This window comes from Chelonia mydas, chromosome 7, assembly GCF_015237465.2.
Source record: "Chelonia mydas isolate rCheMyd1 chromosome 7, rCheMyd1.pri.v2, whole genome shotgun sequence".
NCBI lineage: Eukaryota > Metazoa > Chordata > Testudines > Cheloniidae > Chelonia > Chelonia mydas.
The window spans coordinates 7086444-7101735 of NC_057853.1; the positions used below are offsets into that span (position 1 = coordinate 7086444).

At 41.0% G+C, this 15292-nt stretch overlaps 1 protein-coding gene across 9 annotated transcripts in view; it reads left to right on the forward strand.

Moving 5' to 3' along the window:
* SLC25A26 (solute carrier family 25 member 26) overlaps positions 1-15292 on the forward strand; it is a 144275-nt gene that overhangs the window by 44105 nt on the left and 84878 nt on the right. For 7 of the 9 annotated variants that reach the window (XM_037904422.2, XM_037904421.2, XM_037904419.2 and 4 more), the window contains one exon: positions 1659-1706. The exons of the other annotated variants lie outside the window; for them this stretch is intronic. In XM_037904422.2, coding sequence (XP_037760350.1) covers positions 1659-1706 — 48 coding nt within the window. The remainder of the gene's footprint in view (positions 1-1658; positions 1707-15292) is intronic. 9 annotated transcript variants of the gene reach the window in all.

Here is a 15292-nt window from a genome sequence, read left to right on the forward strand (position 1 = left end):
CTCTCTCTCTCCTTACACGTACGTGCTTTCCCTGTCGCATCTTTTTCTGCCTCCCATACTGTCTATCAATCTTGAATATTTATTTGGCCTCCATCACCATAGTATCTGAATGCCTCACAATCTTTAATACATTTATCCTCACAACAGTGAGTGGGGCAGTACTATTATCCCCATTTTATGGTTAGGGAAACTGAGACACAGAGGCTAAGTGACTTGCCCTAATCACACAGTCTTTAGCAGAGCAGGGACTTGAACCAGGTCTCCCAAGTCCTAGGCTAGTGCCCTAACCACAGGACCTTCCTTCCTTTCTATAATTGAAACTGGGCTAGTAGCATTGATATGCTCAGATCCACAGTTGTTGTTAAAACTGCTTCAGACATTGTGCAGGCAGGGCAGACGGAGTCCTAAACTTTACCATCTGAGATCCAAGATGGAGGAACTATAGAGCAGCCTTGCAAAAGTCTACTAGTTAACTTTCCTCATGATGGAAAATCCATTTCCAGACCCTTCCTCTCCCTTCCACCTTAAAAACAAACAAACAAACCAACGGGGGAGGGGCTGTTGAGGAAAGGCTGAGCTGATACTTTCAGGCAAAGTCCTTTTACATTAGTTTGGAATATTTAATTTGTGGGATAGGCACCCAAGGTAATTTTTTCTTTTGCATAGGTCTATTGACCTACATTTTGAAAAAATATCTGCCAACTTCTGGGTGCTGAACTTGAGACACCTGTAAGTGGGGGTGGGGTGGTGGGGGATGACTGATTTTCTGAGGATGAGCTCTGTGCACTTCTTAAAATCAAGCCCCTTTCAGGGGTCAGGTTAGGCACCCAAAACCAGCAGTCGTTTAAACAAAAAATTAGCTCTATTTTTTTCCATCTTTGTCATCCTCCTGGTGAGCCTGGATGAGCAGATTTTATAGCTGGGCTAGTACATTTTTTAGGCGGAGGTTACAAGTCTGCTGCTTTCAGACAACTCCAGTTATGGGAAAATAACATCTGCTCATCCTCCTCTCTCCTTTTTCCATCCCATCCCTGAACCACAAGATCTACTGGTCTTGGAGATACTGTCATAGAAACACTGAAAGGAGAACTGAGCCCTGATGTACATGCAGTGCATAAATTCTATCCTCTGATTACAGATATGACATTTTAAAGTCTTTCCTGACAGTGACTCTGAACCAGAGCAATTAAGAAACCAGACATATGGCCAGCTTTTCATCCTAGATGCCAATTTCATGTGGGCCATTTAACTTAAACATCCTACTACTCTGCTTACATATGCATTTGGAAGAGTGGAGGCTTCTAGCTCTGCAGCTGCGCATGGCAAATATTAGGTAGTCAGAGTATGAAATAATGTATTTCTATGCCTTCCTGCTCTTCTGATTCAACTTATAGGGTCTGTTTTCTACTTGAGGTGAATGGATGTCTGATTATTCTTAGCACCGGTTAAATATGCTTTGAAAGGAAGATAAAACCCACTGGTGTGGTAAACCTTGGAAGACAGTGTACAGTGCTATAATCAATATGATCAATTCATTAGAAGTTCAGATCTTGCTCTCAGTAAGGGTGTAATACCTGCCATGTAATTAATCATCAGTAAATTGTAGTATCTGCTAATGTAAGTCTCTATAGCTGAAGCTTTCATTTGTTACTTTACAGGGTATTCAAGGACTTTATCGAGGTTATAAAAGCACAGTATTAAGAGAGGTAAAACACTTGTTTTCTGTTTTGAAATGGTTCTGTTGCACTGTGTCATATCTTGTTGGGAAAAAGAAATCGTGGTACAACTGTGTCAAATAGATGGTTCTGCAAACTTTCAATACAAATATTTCATTCTAGGTAAGTTTACTAGTTCATAGAATCATAGAATATCAGGGCTGGAAGGGACCTCAGGAGGTCATCTAGTCCAACCCCCTGCTCAAAGCAGGACCAATCCCCAATTTTTGCCCCGGATCCCTAAATGGCCCCCTCAAGGATTGAGCTCACAACCCTGGGTTTAGCAGGCCAATGCTCAAACCACAGAGCTATCCCTCCCCCCCATAGTTATGGGTGTGTATTGGGAGCTTAGATAAAACACGAATAAGCATCTACGATATATAGGTGGCAACTAATCTGTGCCTCAATCCTCTTAGGTTTTATGCTGTGTGGATGTAATCGAATGGAAATGTATCAATTATGAAGAAATACAAAATAAAGTATTAGTAGAATTGTGTAAGTTTTGTGACGTGCATCCAGTAAGTGTTTATACACAGGGTGGCACTATCTGGCTCTCAGGCCCTGTTCCTGTGTAAGAAATACATACAGCCTTTCACAGCGAGACGTATAAATGTAATGCAACTTTCTTTGACCCTAAATCCAAGGATCGCTGTCATAGGGAAGATAAATACTGAAAGTACACTTTAGCCAGCTAAGCTGAAATTTTTTTTTAAAGGTTAAAAAATATTGGTGAATCTCAGGATTTGCACTTTCTTTAACGTGTTATTTCTACACTTTGACAAAGAGGGAGACTTCTTTTAAAAGGAATTAAAAATTCTTCTGTTGAATTTTGTGGGCCCAGTCTGTTCCCGCTGAATTAATTGGGAACAAGATCAGAGCCATCATGCAATTTCAGCGTTGTCACTCTCTTTAGGTATTAGTTGTGGTTTTGGCCCTGATTCTGTAATTGGATTCTTTGTGAAGCCCTGCTGAAGTCAATGGGACTCAGTATGGGAGCAGAGATCTGTCCCCGGGAATCTGATTGTATGATCGAAGCATTTATGTTGTAGTGATTTTTTTTGTCTTTGAATATGCTCTGTCTGTGACTTGCCTATAGCTCTCATTTGGAGAGTGCAAGATGAATATGGATTCCCTCTACATAGTAGTATTGGGAGGGTTCCCAACAGTTATATTGCGATTCTAATCTTAGAACTTCCTTGCACTCTAAAAACTATTGAGTAGTACCTTTAAACAAAAAACCTTTGCTTAGACTGTAACATGTGGTGATATGGGTTTAAACTTCTCGTTCAGGCTTGTCATTTGCAAAAGTAGATATTGCATTGTGAACACTTTGGAGAAGGATACAGGATTGGTTTCCTCTGAAAATAATAGTACAAATGTTTTTCAGAATTGTGCTTCACCTACTGTGTTTAGTTAGGTGTAGCACATGTATTTTGTTCTTAAATGTCGCTTAGCTAAGCAATCAGGATTGGATCTTAGCCTTTTAAAAAACTCAGAATAGATTTTTACCATTAGAAAAGATATGTTCATTATTTATATGACCATTGATAGTAATGCTAACTAATTAGCATTTGAAAGCCTGCTTTCAGCGGCATTCATTGCTTTAAAGAACTTTCCTTCATGCCCAAAACTGTATTCAGGGATAAAGATATATGTATTCTGTAAACCTTACCACATAAAGTAAGAAAATCCCAAATGTAGTGTTGCTTTAAGTAGCAACAAATGTTAATGCCAGAGTTTATTTTAGCCACTCCAAATATTTCAAAAATTAGTTATTTGTGTGAAGATGACACTTGCTTTTCTGAAACATAATCCCCACCATAGCTTCATCCTGTACTTATTTTCTGGCTCACTAAACACATTATTCCTGCCGATTTCATCTGGAGGCAGGCAAAAGAGGGCAACAAGCTGTTTTGATTTCTCTGAGGGGTTCTGAATAAATGAATAAATTTAGATGCCATAGAATACAGATTTTGCATACTAACAGATAAAACACATGGTTACAACTGGATGCAAGTCTCTTTAAAATTTGTTTTGACATATGTCAAGACGGTAATTAATTTCCAGGCCCTTCTCCTAGCCCAGCGTGTGACCCTTCCGAGATAACTTTGTTTACCCAAAATAGCAGGACTTTGTCGGAAATTTAATTGGGGTCCTTTCTACTATGTATATTCATAAATGATCCTTCAGAACTGATTTCAGTTGAAATATTGCTTTTTTGGAGTATCTGTCCAATAGAATGAGAAAAATTATTGCCAAATGAAATGTGGTTTCTTTTCAAAATGAAACAAATAATAGGTGATCTGTTTAAAAAAAAACAAAAAACCCTATCCATTTAACACAATGTTAAGACTATCACATTTTGTGACACTAAAGATCGCTCTTTGCAGTGAAGTGTCCATTTGATATGCTGCTTTTACTCAGATTATTGAACTCTTAGCGGGAAATGTTGTAAAGCAGAAACTTTTTCTGGGCGTTCCCCTCCCTTCCCCCTACATACTTTTAGAATGCATTTCTTCCTTCCTTCAGCAGAAGGTCTTCTATAAAAGTCTGTGTTAATTCATTAGATACCTCCATGTGTTCCCTGTATTGTATGCACACAGTAACTTTTAATTCTAGCTGAATCTGATGTTTATGGAATCTCTTTGTATGCTTCAGACTTTGCTTGCACAGAGCCATTTTAGTTACAGAAGAAAGGGAGTTTCAGTATGTGGGCTTCAGTGTTGGATTTTTTTTTATAGGGCCAAACAAACTGATTAGCTTCAATGGAGGAGCAGAGTGGAGAACTGAGCCACTACTTAAAACTCACTCCTAACTCGGGGCAGGTGGCTAGTACATGTGTGTCTCCCTTCCCCTTTGGTTTCCACAAAGTTCTCATTCCCCTTTTAGTGTCTCTTCTCTCTCAAACCCCATTTCCTATTGGTACCTACATCTTCCTCCATTTTGCTTCTATCTGCCTTTGAGCTGACCCCAGAACCCAAAGGAGATTAGGTGCATTGCAGTTGTGGGTCTGTTCCTCCACACATGCCCTAGCAATACTAACACCAGCCTGAAAGACACATGCTCATGCTCCTGGAAGAGAGCTGCTGGGCTAGAGCACAAGGAGGGCTGGGCTACGTGATCGCTCAATGAGACTTTCCTGTCTGGATAAATGGCAGGACGCAGAAGGCTGTGAAAAGAAGTGGAATTCTCATGATGTCATTTCCAAGTGAGAAGGACACTTTCTAGGGTGGTAATACACCATTTTGTAGAAAGCAGATCACGCTAGTGAGAGGGAGTGTGAATTATCCACTTTCCTCAACACCGAAAAATGTGTTCACAAAAACTAGCAATCTTACAGCAAGGCAGGAGAAAATATCCATTATAAGGTCTCCAAAATTTCTTAATTTACTACTTCTGCTGAGACTCTACATAAGCAAACTGAGCCAGAGTTTTAATTCCTGCATAATTCATTTTATTAACTATGACCAAGTAGAACATCTGTTAAAATTCCATAATGTTAAGTTCATGGGAAAAAGAGAGCAAACCCTGAGTTATCCTTGGAATTTTTCCATTTACATTAATGATGCAGCCTTCTAACCGATGTCTTAAATGAACATTGCTATCAATGAGACTGTGACACAATTGAAAATGAAGCACCTTGTCAAATCTCGCTGTTTACCATAGCTCACTGTATAATGAATGATTTCACTCTATGCATCTCTGTGCACGTATATGGTAGCTTCACAGTAGCAATGCCATAGTTAAGGTTGAAATGTCACTTTTGTTGTAAATTACTGCTAGTGTTTGGAAAATGCAAAGTGCTAATTTAAAAAAGCCCAATAATTTGTCACTTCTAAACATATTACAGCTGGATTGAAATTTTTTTATGCTTGTCCCAGCCCAGGAGTGAACTGAAGAAGAAATAGAAAGGTGTTTTTCAGCTCTTGGTGGGGTTTTTTGCTTACCGATAACCTGATAGAAGCTTTGCTTTAGAAGATCAAGCCTGGCATTTGAATGGTCGTGAATAAACATGCGCTTTGTACTTAGCCTTGTCTGAGGAAACTTGGGCTCCCATCCCGCAATGGGCTCTGGCAGGTGTATGTGACCTATTGAAGTCAAAGCCGTGGTGCCTGAGCAGAGCTAATTGCGGGATCAGAGCCTTTGTGTCAAAGTAAAAACACTGGGGGTTTGGATCCAGTCATGGTCTGATGAGTGGATTCAAATCTTTAGGAGGGTCTTTACCTTCAGGAAGATGGATCAGAGTGTTACCTCAGATGGTGCTTAAAGTACCCAAGAGTGCAAATGAGTAAAGGCAGTAGCCAGCTTGTTACTGGAAGGGGAGAGGACATTTCAGCTGTATCCCTTCTAAGGGAGTGAACCAGTTATGAGGAAATCTTGTTGACATCTTAGATGGCAGCCCGCCCCCCCCAGAAACACAATTTTGCTGGAGCTGTTGGCTATCATAAATACTTTGTAGTATGTGGCAATACATATACACAAGGGGGCTGTGAGAACTTGCCATGTTTTGAGAGGAGAAAGCGAAGAAAAGCAACAACAAAAAGCCTAGAAATATCTTATTACCTGGCAGCAAGTGAGGTGCAACCTGCAGCAGTTAGAAGCCAAATGACCCCCTAACAGCTGCACCTGTTACTCCCTCCCAAATTTAAAGTCCCAACTCCCAGAGCATTCTGGGAAAGGCTTGTATAAAAGGGTGAAACTCAAGGGAGGCAGTTAGAAAGTGGGGGAGCTCTTAGGCAGCGGGCTAGAGTTTCTGAGGGTTAGTGGCTGTAGTTAGAAAACAGTCAGCCTTGTTTGCAAGTGAATCCTAGTGTGCTATGTAATGGGTGTAGCTGTGTGTGTGTGTTCCTTTTGTTATGATATCTTGATATACATAACCTGGTCTCCTTGGCTCTGAGTTTTTTAGGTTTATTGCTACAAGGTAGAACAAGGTTGCTGCTGGAGTCTTCTGTGACTTTTGCAATTAAAGTGTTGACCTTGGTCTTTCATCTTTGTATAGCTTTTTGTGTATTTAATACACACAGTATACACACAGCTTAGCAGAATCAGGCAAATAATCCAGTTTCTTAACACAACACTTGTTTGAAAAACCAAACATATTGTTCTCTAACAAAATGCACACAGTAGCTGTCTTCACTTTGTTTTTTGGGAAACCACCTGTTTGTTGTTTGTTTGTTTTTCCCCTCATGAAGCTCTTAACATGCTGGATTTAAGCAGAAATTCTCTTTTTTAGGCTATAAAGAGAACTGCTCAGGATCTGTCTAGAATGGTTCACTTTGCATGACTGACGCTTTAGACTCTTGTCAGGCAACCAGAGTTTCTTAAACTGAAGACTGTTTTCAACTAGCACCAAAACACTAACTGAGACAGGATTGGGAACTGGAAGACAAGTTAAAAAGCCAGTCCAACATGTGCAAATGTGCACAAGTTTTGTGGTGTGCTTAATGAAATATCCATTAGGGCTAGGTGGAAAAATAAGTCTTGTTGGAAGGTGTCTATACTGCCCCACTGTACTCCTTAATCACTTCCTCCCTTTCAGTTTAACACCATGCTATTTTGAAAAGCGCATCTCTGGAGTGCATTAGCTCTTGGGTAGAACACTTGTGTGTTTCTATCTCCCTATTTTAGCAAGAGAATTTCATTTTAAAGGGTCCTTAAGTACTTGAGGCAATTCTACAGGGTGAAATAGGGAGGCCGGTCTCCATAGTTCAGGGTCCAGTGGCCTTGTGCTCGAATATATTTTGGAAACTCACTTTCTAGATTGCAAGCTGGAATATTGGTAAATGGAGCTATCGATCATTTATTTTTGCATTATATACAGTGTAGTTATTACACTTTCTTTAGGCACACTAGAATAACATTTAAAAACAAAAATAGATGTCTAAAAAGTAATTGAAATAACATCCAAAATCCACAAAATAACCCTGTTTTTTTTGTAATTGATCAGTGTGAATAAACAGGCCATGTGACATGCCTGGAAAGTCAACAGACTTTGGTTTGGATGAACCAAGGCAGAAAGTGAAAATGTCCTGTATCTCACGCATACAGATACATGACTCATCACCCTAACTGTGCCAGGTCCTCTTGCCTATCTTTTTATAGTTAGGTGCTAGACACATGTGTATAAGCGTATATAACATGGTCCATTGGTAGAGCAGGAAAAATGAAGTCCTGGATTCATGATTCTGCCACCAATTTGCTGTTTAATGTTAGACATGGGGCACTTTTCTGCACTGCCTCATGTCTGTAATGTGTGACCCTGTAATATCTCTGGATGCAAGGGGCTCTGTACATGCAAAATTATACTGTATTTAAAATCTAAAGTGTTGCATCTGGACTCTGTGGGTAGGCAAGATATGTTGAAAACTGTGTGCCATATTTAGGGCACACAAGATTTAATAATGCAAATCCTTTTCAAAAGAATGTGCATGTGGGTGGGGTCTGGCGGGAAGCCTATTTAATTTCATGCTTCAGGTAGGGGGAACGGAGACTTTTAAAAGGGAGCTTAATAAGGCATTTTGCAGACAGCACTTTCTGCAGTAATCATGAACACAGAAACGAGTTCCAGCCATGTGCTAGGATCCAGAAAAGGAGCAGGAGGCACCTGCTATGCTGTGCTCTAGTTTGCTCGTGCTGTGACTTCTAATAACCTAAGAGGTGTGTTCTTGGCACTGGTTGCTCTTGATCCCACAAGTTTGGCAGCCACTCAGAGAATACGCTCTCAGCTATCATAATGTCTGGTGCGGAAACTTAATGCGAGTCCCTCCCCCTCAAATAAAATTGCATGTGACAAGGCTCACTATGTTCCAGTTAATCTCTCTTGTAGGAGAGTGTGCTAAAAAGACAAGTCCAAGACAAGGTCCTTTGCCTTAACGATCTGGGATGTTAAAACATATAACACAGAGAACTGCAGACACAGAGAGATGGATTTCCCTTGTTTTGGGGGGGGTGGAAGCTGAAAGAATTGTGCATAGGAAGAAAGAAGCAATCTTGAAGACTACAAGCTTCTGTATTGTGCTGCAATCTCTACTCCTGGGGAAATTCTGTGCTACTGCGTGCGTGCATATTTAATGAGCCCCGCAGAGTTTTAATTTTTCACGCAGAAAAAAGCTTTTGCCAAAATGTTGCTGCAGTTCCGCCTTTTGCCTACCAGAGGGCGCTGTGGCAATAGACCAAAGGTGCAGCTCCCCGCCAGGGAGGAAAGAGAGAGGTGCCTTAGCGGCGCTTGTCAGGCCAGGTCAGCAGACAGGGTCTGTGGGGTGCTGGGGGGAGGACGGGGGCGTCAGACAGGGGCTCATAAGGCTAGTGAGGGAGGACAGACTGGGGCAGGGACTGAAAGGGAGTGGAGGCACAGGGCCATGGCGGGGAGGGTGGTGTAGAAACACATGGGACAGTGGGAGTGGGGGGCAGAGCTACACAGGGGCAGGGGAGTGGCTGGGCGAGGGCACAGAGACACATGGAACAGGGGCAGATGTCTCTCTGTGTGTGAGACTATATATTATTTGAAGCACATATGTACAATATCTGCTTTAACAACACATACCTTTTAAAAAAAAAAAAAAAAAGCACTTTGAGATCCATAGGGGTGAAAAATCCTGTACAAAAGTAGGATTATTTGCTGTGGCAGGTCAATCTGGCAATAGAAACCAATGTCACTCAAACGGAAAATTCTCGCTGGAGAGGGACTGAAAATCATTCCGAAGAGGTAGTCCAGCAGGCTTCGTTTTGCCCTGAAATAAGCCATAATCCCAACTAACACTAGCAGCAATGATCTGATTTCAGCGTCTGCCCTAGTAGTCTGAGGTTTCTGTAGTTCTGTTAAGGATCAGACATTTTTTTTTTTTAGGTAGTTAAAGGGAAAGGCAATAAAAAATCTGGGCATTACTCTTCCTATGTAAACGATTACTGTCAGGAGTGAGAAGGGGGAGTGAGACCTTTTTTTCCTTTATTTCCTTGTTATGTTCATGTTGAATGGAGGTAGCCTTGATCACTACAGCTTTCATGCACTAGAGGGCACACGACGCCTATGACTTCTGCAATGTCAACCTACAGCAAACCTTTATTGCAGGGGATCTAATCTGTGCATCTTGAAATTGACTTGGCATTAATCATGCCCCTGAACCGAACCAAAAAAGGGAACGTAAGCAGCAAGACCCTCTTCATTTTATTTTATGCAGGGGTGTGGTCCCATTGAATTTTGTGGGGTTTACTCGTGTAAGTAAAGGGAGTGGGATTCAGCTCAGGACTAATACATGGATTCATGTCTTTGAATCTCTGAGTTTTCATGTGATATGAATTGATAGAATACATTCCCCAGTTCTAGGACACTCCAAGTGTGGACTAATCAGGTGGTTCTTTACCTCTTTTATACTGTGACCACATGATATAACAGGAAGTTTCAAGACACCTCCCCACTGCATTCCGTCTAACCATAAAGAAAGGAATGGTGATGATGTGCTCATGGGCCACTAGACCAGGTCACAGTCCCCAGGTTGTGAGGAACCATGGCTAAGGCATTCAAGCTAATCAAACTAACTTATTAAGAGTCTACTTTTATTTGAATTCTGAATTTGGTGAACTCACTTAGCTTTGCAAACATGCCATATGTTGAATGGTCATCTGGGTTGATCTAGTCAATACCCGAAGTGCACCAGAATTTGGGAATCCTGTTGGAAATATAGCAGTGTTAAGATACTGAACCTGCCAGTAGGTGCATTCCCTCTCCTTATTGTATGAATGAGGGCCCAATCCTTCAGGTAAATCTGCCACTTAGTTGAATAGGAGTTGAATCAACACAAGGACTGCAGACCCATTGTCAAATATCTTTGAGTACTGGGGAACGTCTGTCAAACTCCCGCCCCCCCGGTGTATGATTTTTAAATAAAAATTCTTAATGGGAAACTTATCTATATATTTAAAAAAAAAAAAAAAAAAAGAGAAGCCACGAGATTTGAAGAACAGTTTGATGCTAGTCTGTCCATAGTTAAAGCTGAGGTAGCTTACATGAAAGCCAGAGGTCTGATGGTGGGCAATGCCTCCTGGGAGGTACAGAGCAGAAGGTGCAACTAAGGGTAGAGGAGAGAAAAGTAGCTATCTTCAAACACTTTTGGGGTGGCACGTATGGGCTGAAGCAGGCAGTCTGTGTGTGTATATGTGGAGGAGTGGGGGACAGAAGCAGCTCCCAGATTTTGATGCCACTCCCCTATAATTTCACTAGGAAAAAAACGATGCACTATAAATATCTTGTACATGATTTTATTACAGGCTCATACAGAAACGGTAGGCCAATCAGACATGGTGTCTGAGCTGCAGACAGAATTAGTATTATTTCACTGGGGCCCTTTCTCACTAGACTTTTATTTTTCTGCTAATTTTATTGAAGCAATAAAGTGAAGTCTCCTGACCTATTTTTGCCTTTGTTTGCTGCGTCTAAATTGCTTTTCTGTTTTTTGGTGTAAGGAGCTAATAGTACTGGCTAGAGCTAGATATAGTTTGCTTGAGTTCTTTGGCTTCATTTCAGATCTGTCTTGTGCTTACTATTCCAGTCTTGGGCCTTTCCCAGTTAGACACCACCAGTGCTATAGACAGGTTTCAGAGTAGCAGCCATGTTAGTCTGTATTCGCAAAAAGAAAAGGAGTACTTGTGGCACCTTAGAGACTAACAAATTTATTTGAGCATAAGCTTTCGTGAGCTATAGCTCACTTCATCGGATGCTATAGACAGTGTGCTGTCTTTGTAATGTGGACAGATTTCCATTAAGGATTAAGTTGGGGCCACTCAGCTCTTGTTTTTTTTGTTTTTGTTTGAAGCTTAACCCAGAATGTTAACACAGATTTGCAGAGGAGAAAGACTAGGGGGCCAAATTCTGCATTGATTTAATGCGATCTCATTGGCTTCAAATACCAGGGAGAGGTCAGGAATAGCTTCACACAGCTCAAAACTGAAGTGCTTGGTCAGTAGTTCACAGGGGAGATTGCAAGGTATTTAACTGCCCGCAATCTTGCTTTAGCCAGTACTGTGATTTCCTTAAATTCAGGAACTAAAATAAAGCTTGGGGGGCTGCATCGGGTGTAAGACTTTGGGACTTTAAATTGGATCCTGTCCCCATTGACTTTAATGCACACAATGCAAGTCAAGCAGGATTTGGCCTAGTATATTTATGCCAATGGTCGCCTACCTCACACATTTCTATTTTTTTTGTCTGCTAGAGTAGTTTGTCTTTTGGCCTCTACAGCTGTACTGCTAATATATCTTCTATTTCTGGAAGTGACCCGTACGATTAGGTCAGTTTGTTTTAGCCTGGCTCCCTGTCACTGTAGTAGAACAGCATGCTTCCCCTGACTGCATGAAATCCACCGTAGACAGTCTTGATAAATATGATTAATGGCCTCCTCTGCTTTTCACTGCAGTTGAAGGCTTCATGGGAGATTGCGTCAACTGGGGGGATCAGTTTGTCCAAAACTTGCCATCACATAACGTAATTTAATCAGATGTGTATTCTTTATTAGGTATGTTTTCTTTATTGTTCCCACTCGAAGCAAATCTTGTGTCATCAGACTATGCTAATGGCCTATGTTATGGCAGTCCCACCAAGAATGCTGGTCTAAAAATAATGTGGCGTGTGGAGTTTGTTGCTGTTTTTTGAATATTTGGAAATTAGTTACATTTCTTGAAGTTGACCAGACTACACATATTCCTAAAGTTAGTTACATGTTAAAGCACCTTGCTGAATCAAGGCCAGAATGAGCGTATGCATGGATGCTAATCCCTTACCATGGATGAAGTTCAACAATAGTAATTTATCAAAGGAATGCACACATCAGTAGGGCACCGACACTTTTATGTTTGGTAACGTGACTTATAACACAGCATTTATATGATTTTATAAAAAGTCAAAGCAAACCATTTCATTTTGTGGTCAAGGAACATTTGACTGCATTGTGGGATAAAAGATGCCTTTGGGGCTATTGTTTTCCTGCAATGCACAGAGAGAGGAAGAAAAGGGAAGTTAATAATGTCACTTTGAAAAATGCCCTGGCTGGGATGATTTAGTTGGGATGATTGGTCCTGCTTTGAGCAGGGGGTTGGACTAGATGACCTCCTGAGGTCCCTTCCAACCCTGATATTCTATGATTCAATTCCAACAGTTGCTTGACGTCTCGGCAATGAATAAGAATGAAGTATATGGAATCATAGATGCTTAAGGCCAGAAGGGACAGCAAACCATCTGGTCTGACTTCCTGTATATCACAGGCCCCTAAAAAACACCCAGCCCCGTCCCCACTTCAAGTCTGACCGCCATAATTAGACTCAAGTATTACAGCCTGCAGGAGACTAAAAATATTGTGAGCCACAGGCAGAGATCAGGAGGGAATGAGGTGCCCCCAGTGCCGGAGGCCTCTGCAGTGGCAGGGAATTGGTTCAGTAAGATATGCCCAGATGATCCTAGCAAGCGACCCATGCCCTGTACTGCAGAGGAAGCTGAACCTCCTCCCCCAGGGCCCTGGCAATCTGACCTGGGGAAAATTCCTTCCCAACCCTGCATATGGCAATCAGTTAGTTAGACCCTGAGCATATGAGCAAGAACCACTCGCCAAACACATGAGAGAATTCTCAGGTTGACCTCAGAGCACCCAGCCCACCCTGTCCAATGTCCCACCTGCAGCTGTGGGCATCTCTAAGGCTTCAGAGGAAGGGACAAAAAAAAAAAACAGCCCCAAAACCAACAACCCCAGAATACATCTGGGGGTGGGGGAATGCCTCCTTGAAATATATAAAGAGAGCATTGATCTGTTGGGGTAAAAAGATGTATTTTGATGTATTTGCATCTCGGCACATTGATCTAGTGCAGGGGTTGGCAATCTTTCAGAAGTGGTGTGCCGAGTCTTCATTTATTCACTCGAATTTAAGGTTTTGCATGCCAGTAATACATTTTAATGTTTTTAGAAGGTCTCTTTCTATAAGTCTTTAATATATAACTAAACTATTGTTGTATGTAAAGTAAATAAGGTTTTAAAAATATTTAAGAAGTTTCATTTAAAATTAAATTAAAATGCAGAGCCCCCCGGACCAGTGGCCAGGACCCGGGCAGTGTGAGTGCCACTGAAAATCAGCTCGCGTGCCGCCTTTGGCACGCGTGCCATAGGTTGCCTGCCCCTGATCTAGTGCCTGTCTGTAGGCTGGTGAACAGCCATGTAAGCAGGAAATATTTTCATTTGTGGATTGTGTTTAAAAATCAGAAGCTTAATTTTTGCCTTTTTTGTGGAAAGAATTGAGCACAACACAGAAGGATCTCCGACTTGACTTTTCCATGTACTTCTACCATGCAATTATGCGGGCCTCCTAAAAAGAGTCTATCACCATTCTGAATAATCGAGTACAAGTCTTAATAGCAGATAATCCCCTTGAAGTTGCTTTTGCACTGCAGTCAAAGGACGGCTTTGTTAAGGCATTACCTAACAAATTAGCTGCTAAATACTGGTAATAACCTGTTTTCCATAGATTGCATTTTAATTGCACCCTAAGCAATATGATGGCAGAAGACACTTATTGTTGGCAAACTGATGCTTGTGTACATATCCAACCACTGTGACTAATTAGCATAAAAAGTTACTTTTAAAAGTCTTTGCAGATATCAGAATTGTGTTAAAATGTGCACTTTTTGCTTATATTTTTCTGTCTACCTGAGCAGAACTCTCTCTCACACTTATTTTCTTTTGCTTAACGTTTTAGTTTAACCACTTGCAGGCAGCCCCCTTTGCTATGAAATTGCTATTTGATTTTAAAATATTATATACTTCTTTGGGTTCCTTGGGTCATTTCCCACATAAACAATAGGAAAAGGGGAAATTTTCCGATGGGATGAAAATCAAGTATTTTGCTGTATTTTGCATTATAGTGTGTGTGAAAGTAAGAGTTCGTTTTGTCAATCTGTGTCTGAGTAAATATTTAGAAAAATAAACAGCTTTCTTAATCCCCCCCCCCAGACATCATTACAGAGGGGTACGCCTTTCCCCCCATATTTACCATTTCCCTTCATCCCATTCTCTTCCTCTACAATAAAGGATTGTAGCCATCAAAACTGGCAAGAGTTAAGCATGATAATTAGTTCAATATACTGACCAGTTCTGCGAATTACAAGTTCAAAGCAACATGTGGACACGGATGAAATCAGATTTTGGCATTTCTTACCCTGATTGTTTCAGGATACTCCGCTGGAGCTTCTTTGATGTGTAAATAACTAATGGATTGTAATGCTTTGCTTAAAGTACATCAAACACGTACATGACTTTTGTTTTTAGATGTGGAGCTCATTTTCTAGTGATAGCTTTGAATCAGATTAATAAAATTATCCATTTTTTGTGATTTCATCGAGGATGTGATACCCCCCCCCCCCCCCCCCCCCCAAAAAAAAAAAAAAAAAGATCTTTTCAGTCTTCATGTTGTAATAGATGCAGCAGATGTGTGCTGGAGCGTTGACCCTAGAGTATTTAAACAGACGTATTGGTGAAGTCAGAAGAAGCCACATTCATTATTGTTGTTTTTCTGCAACCTGAAAGTAGCCGGTGTATCTCCTT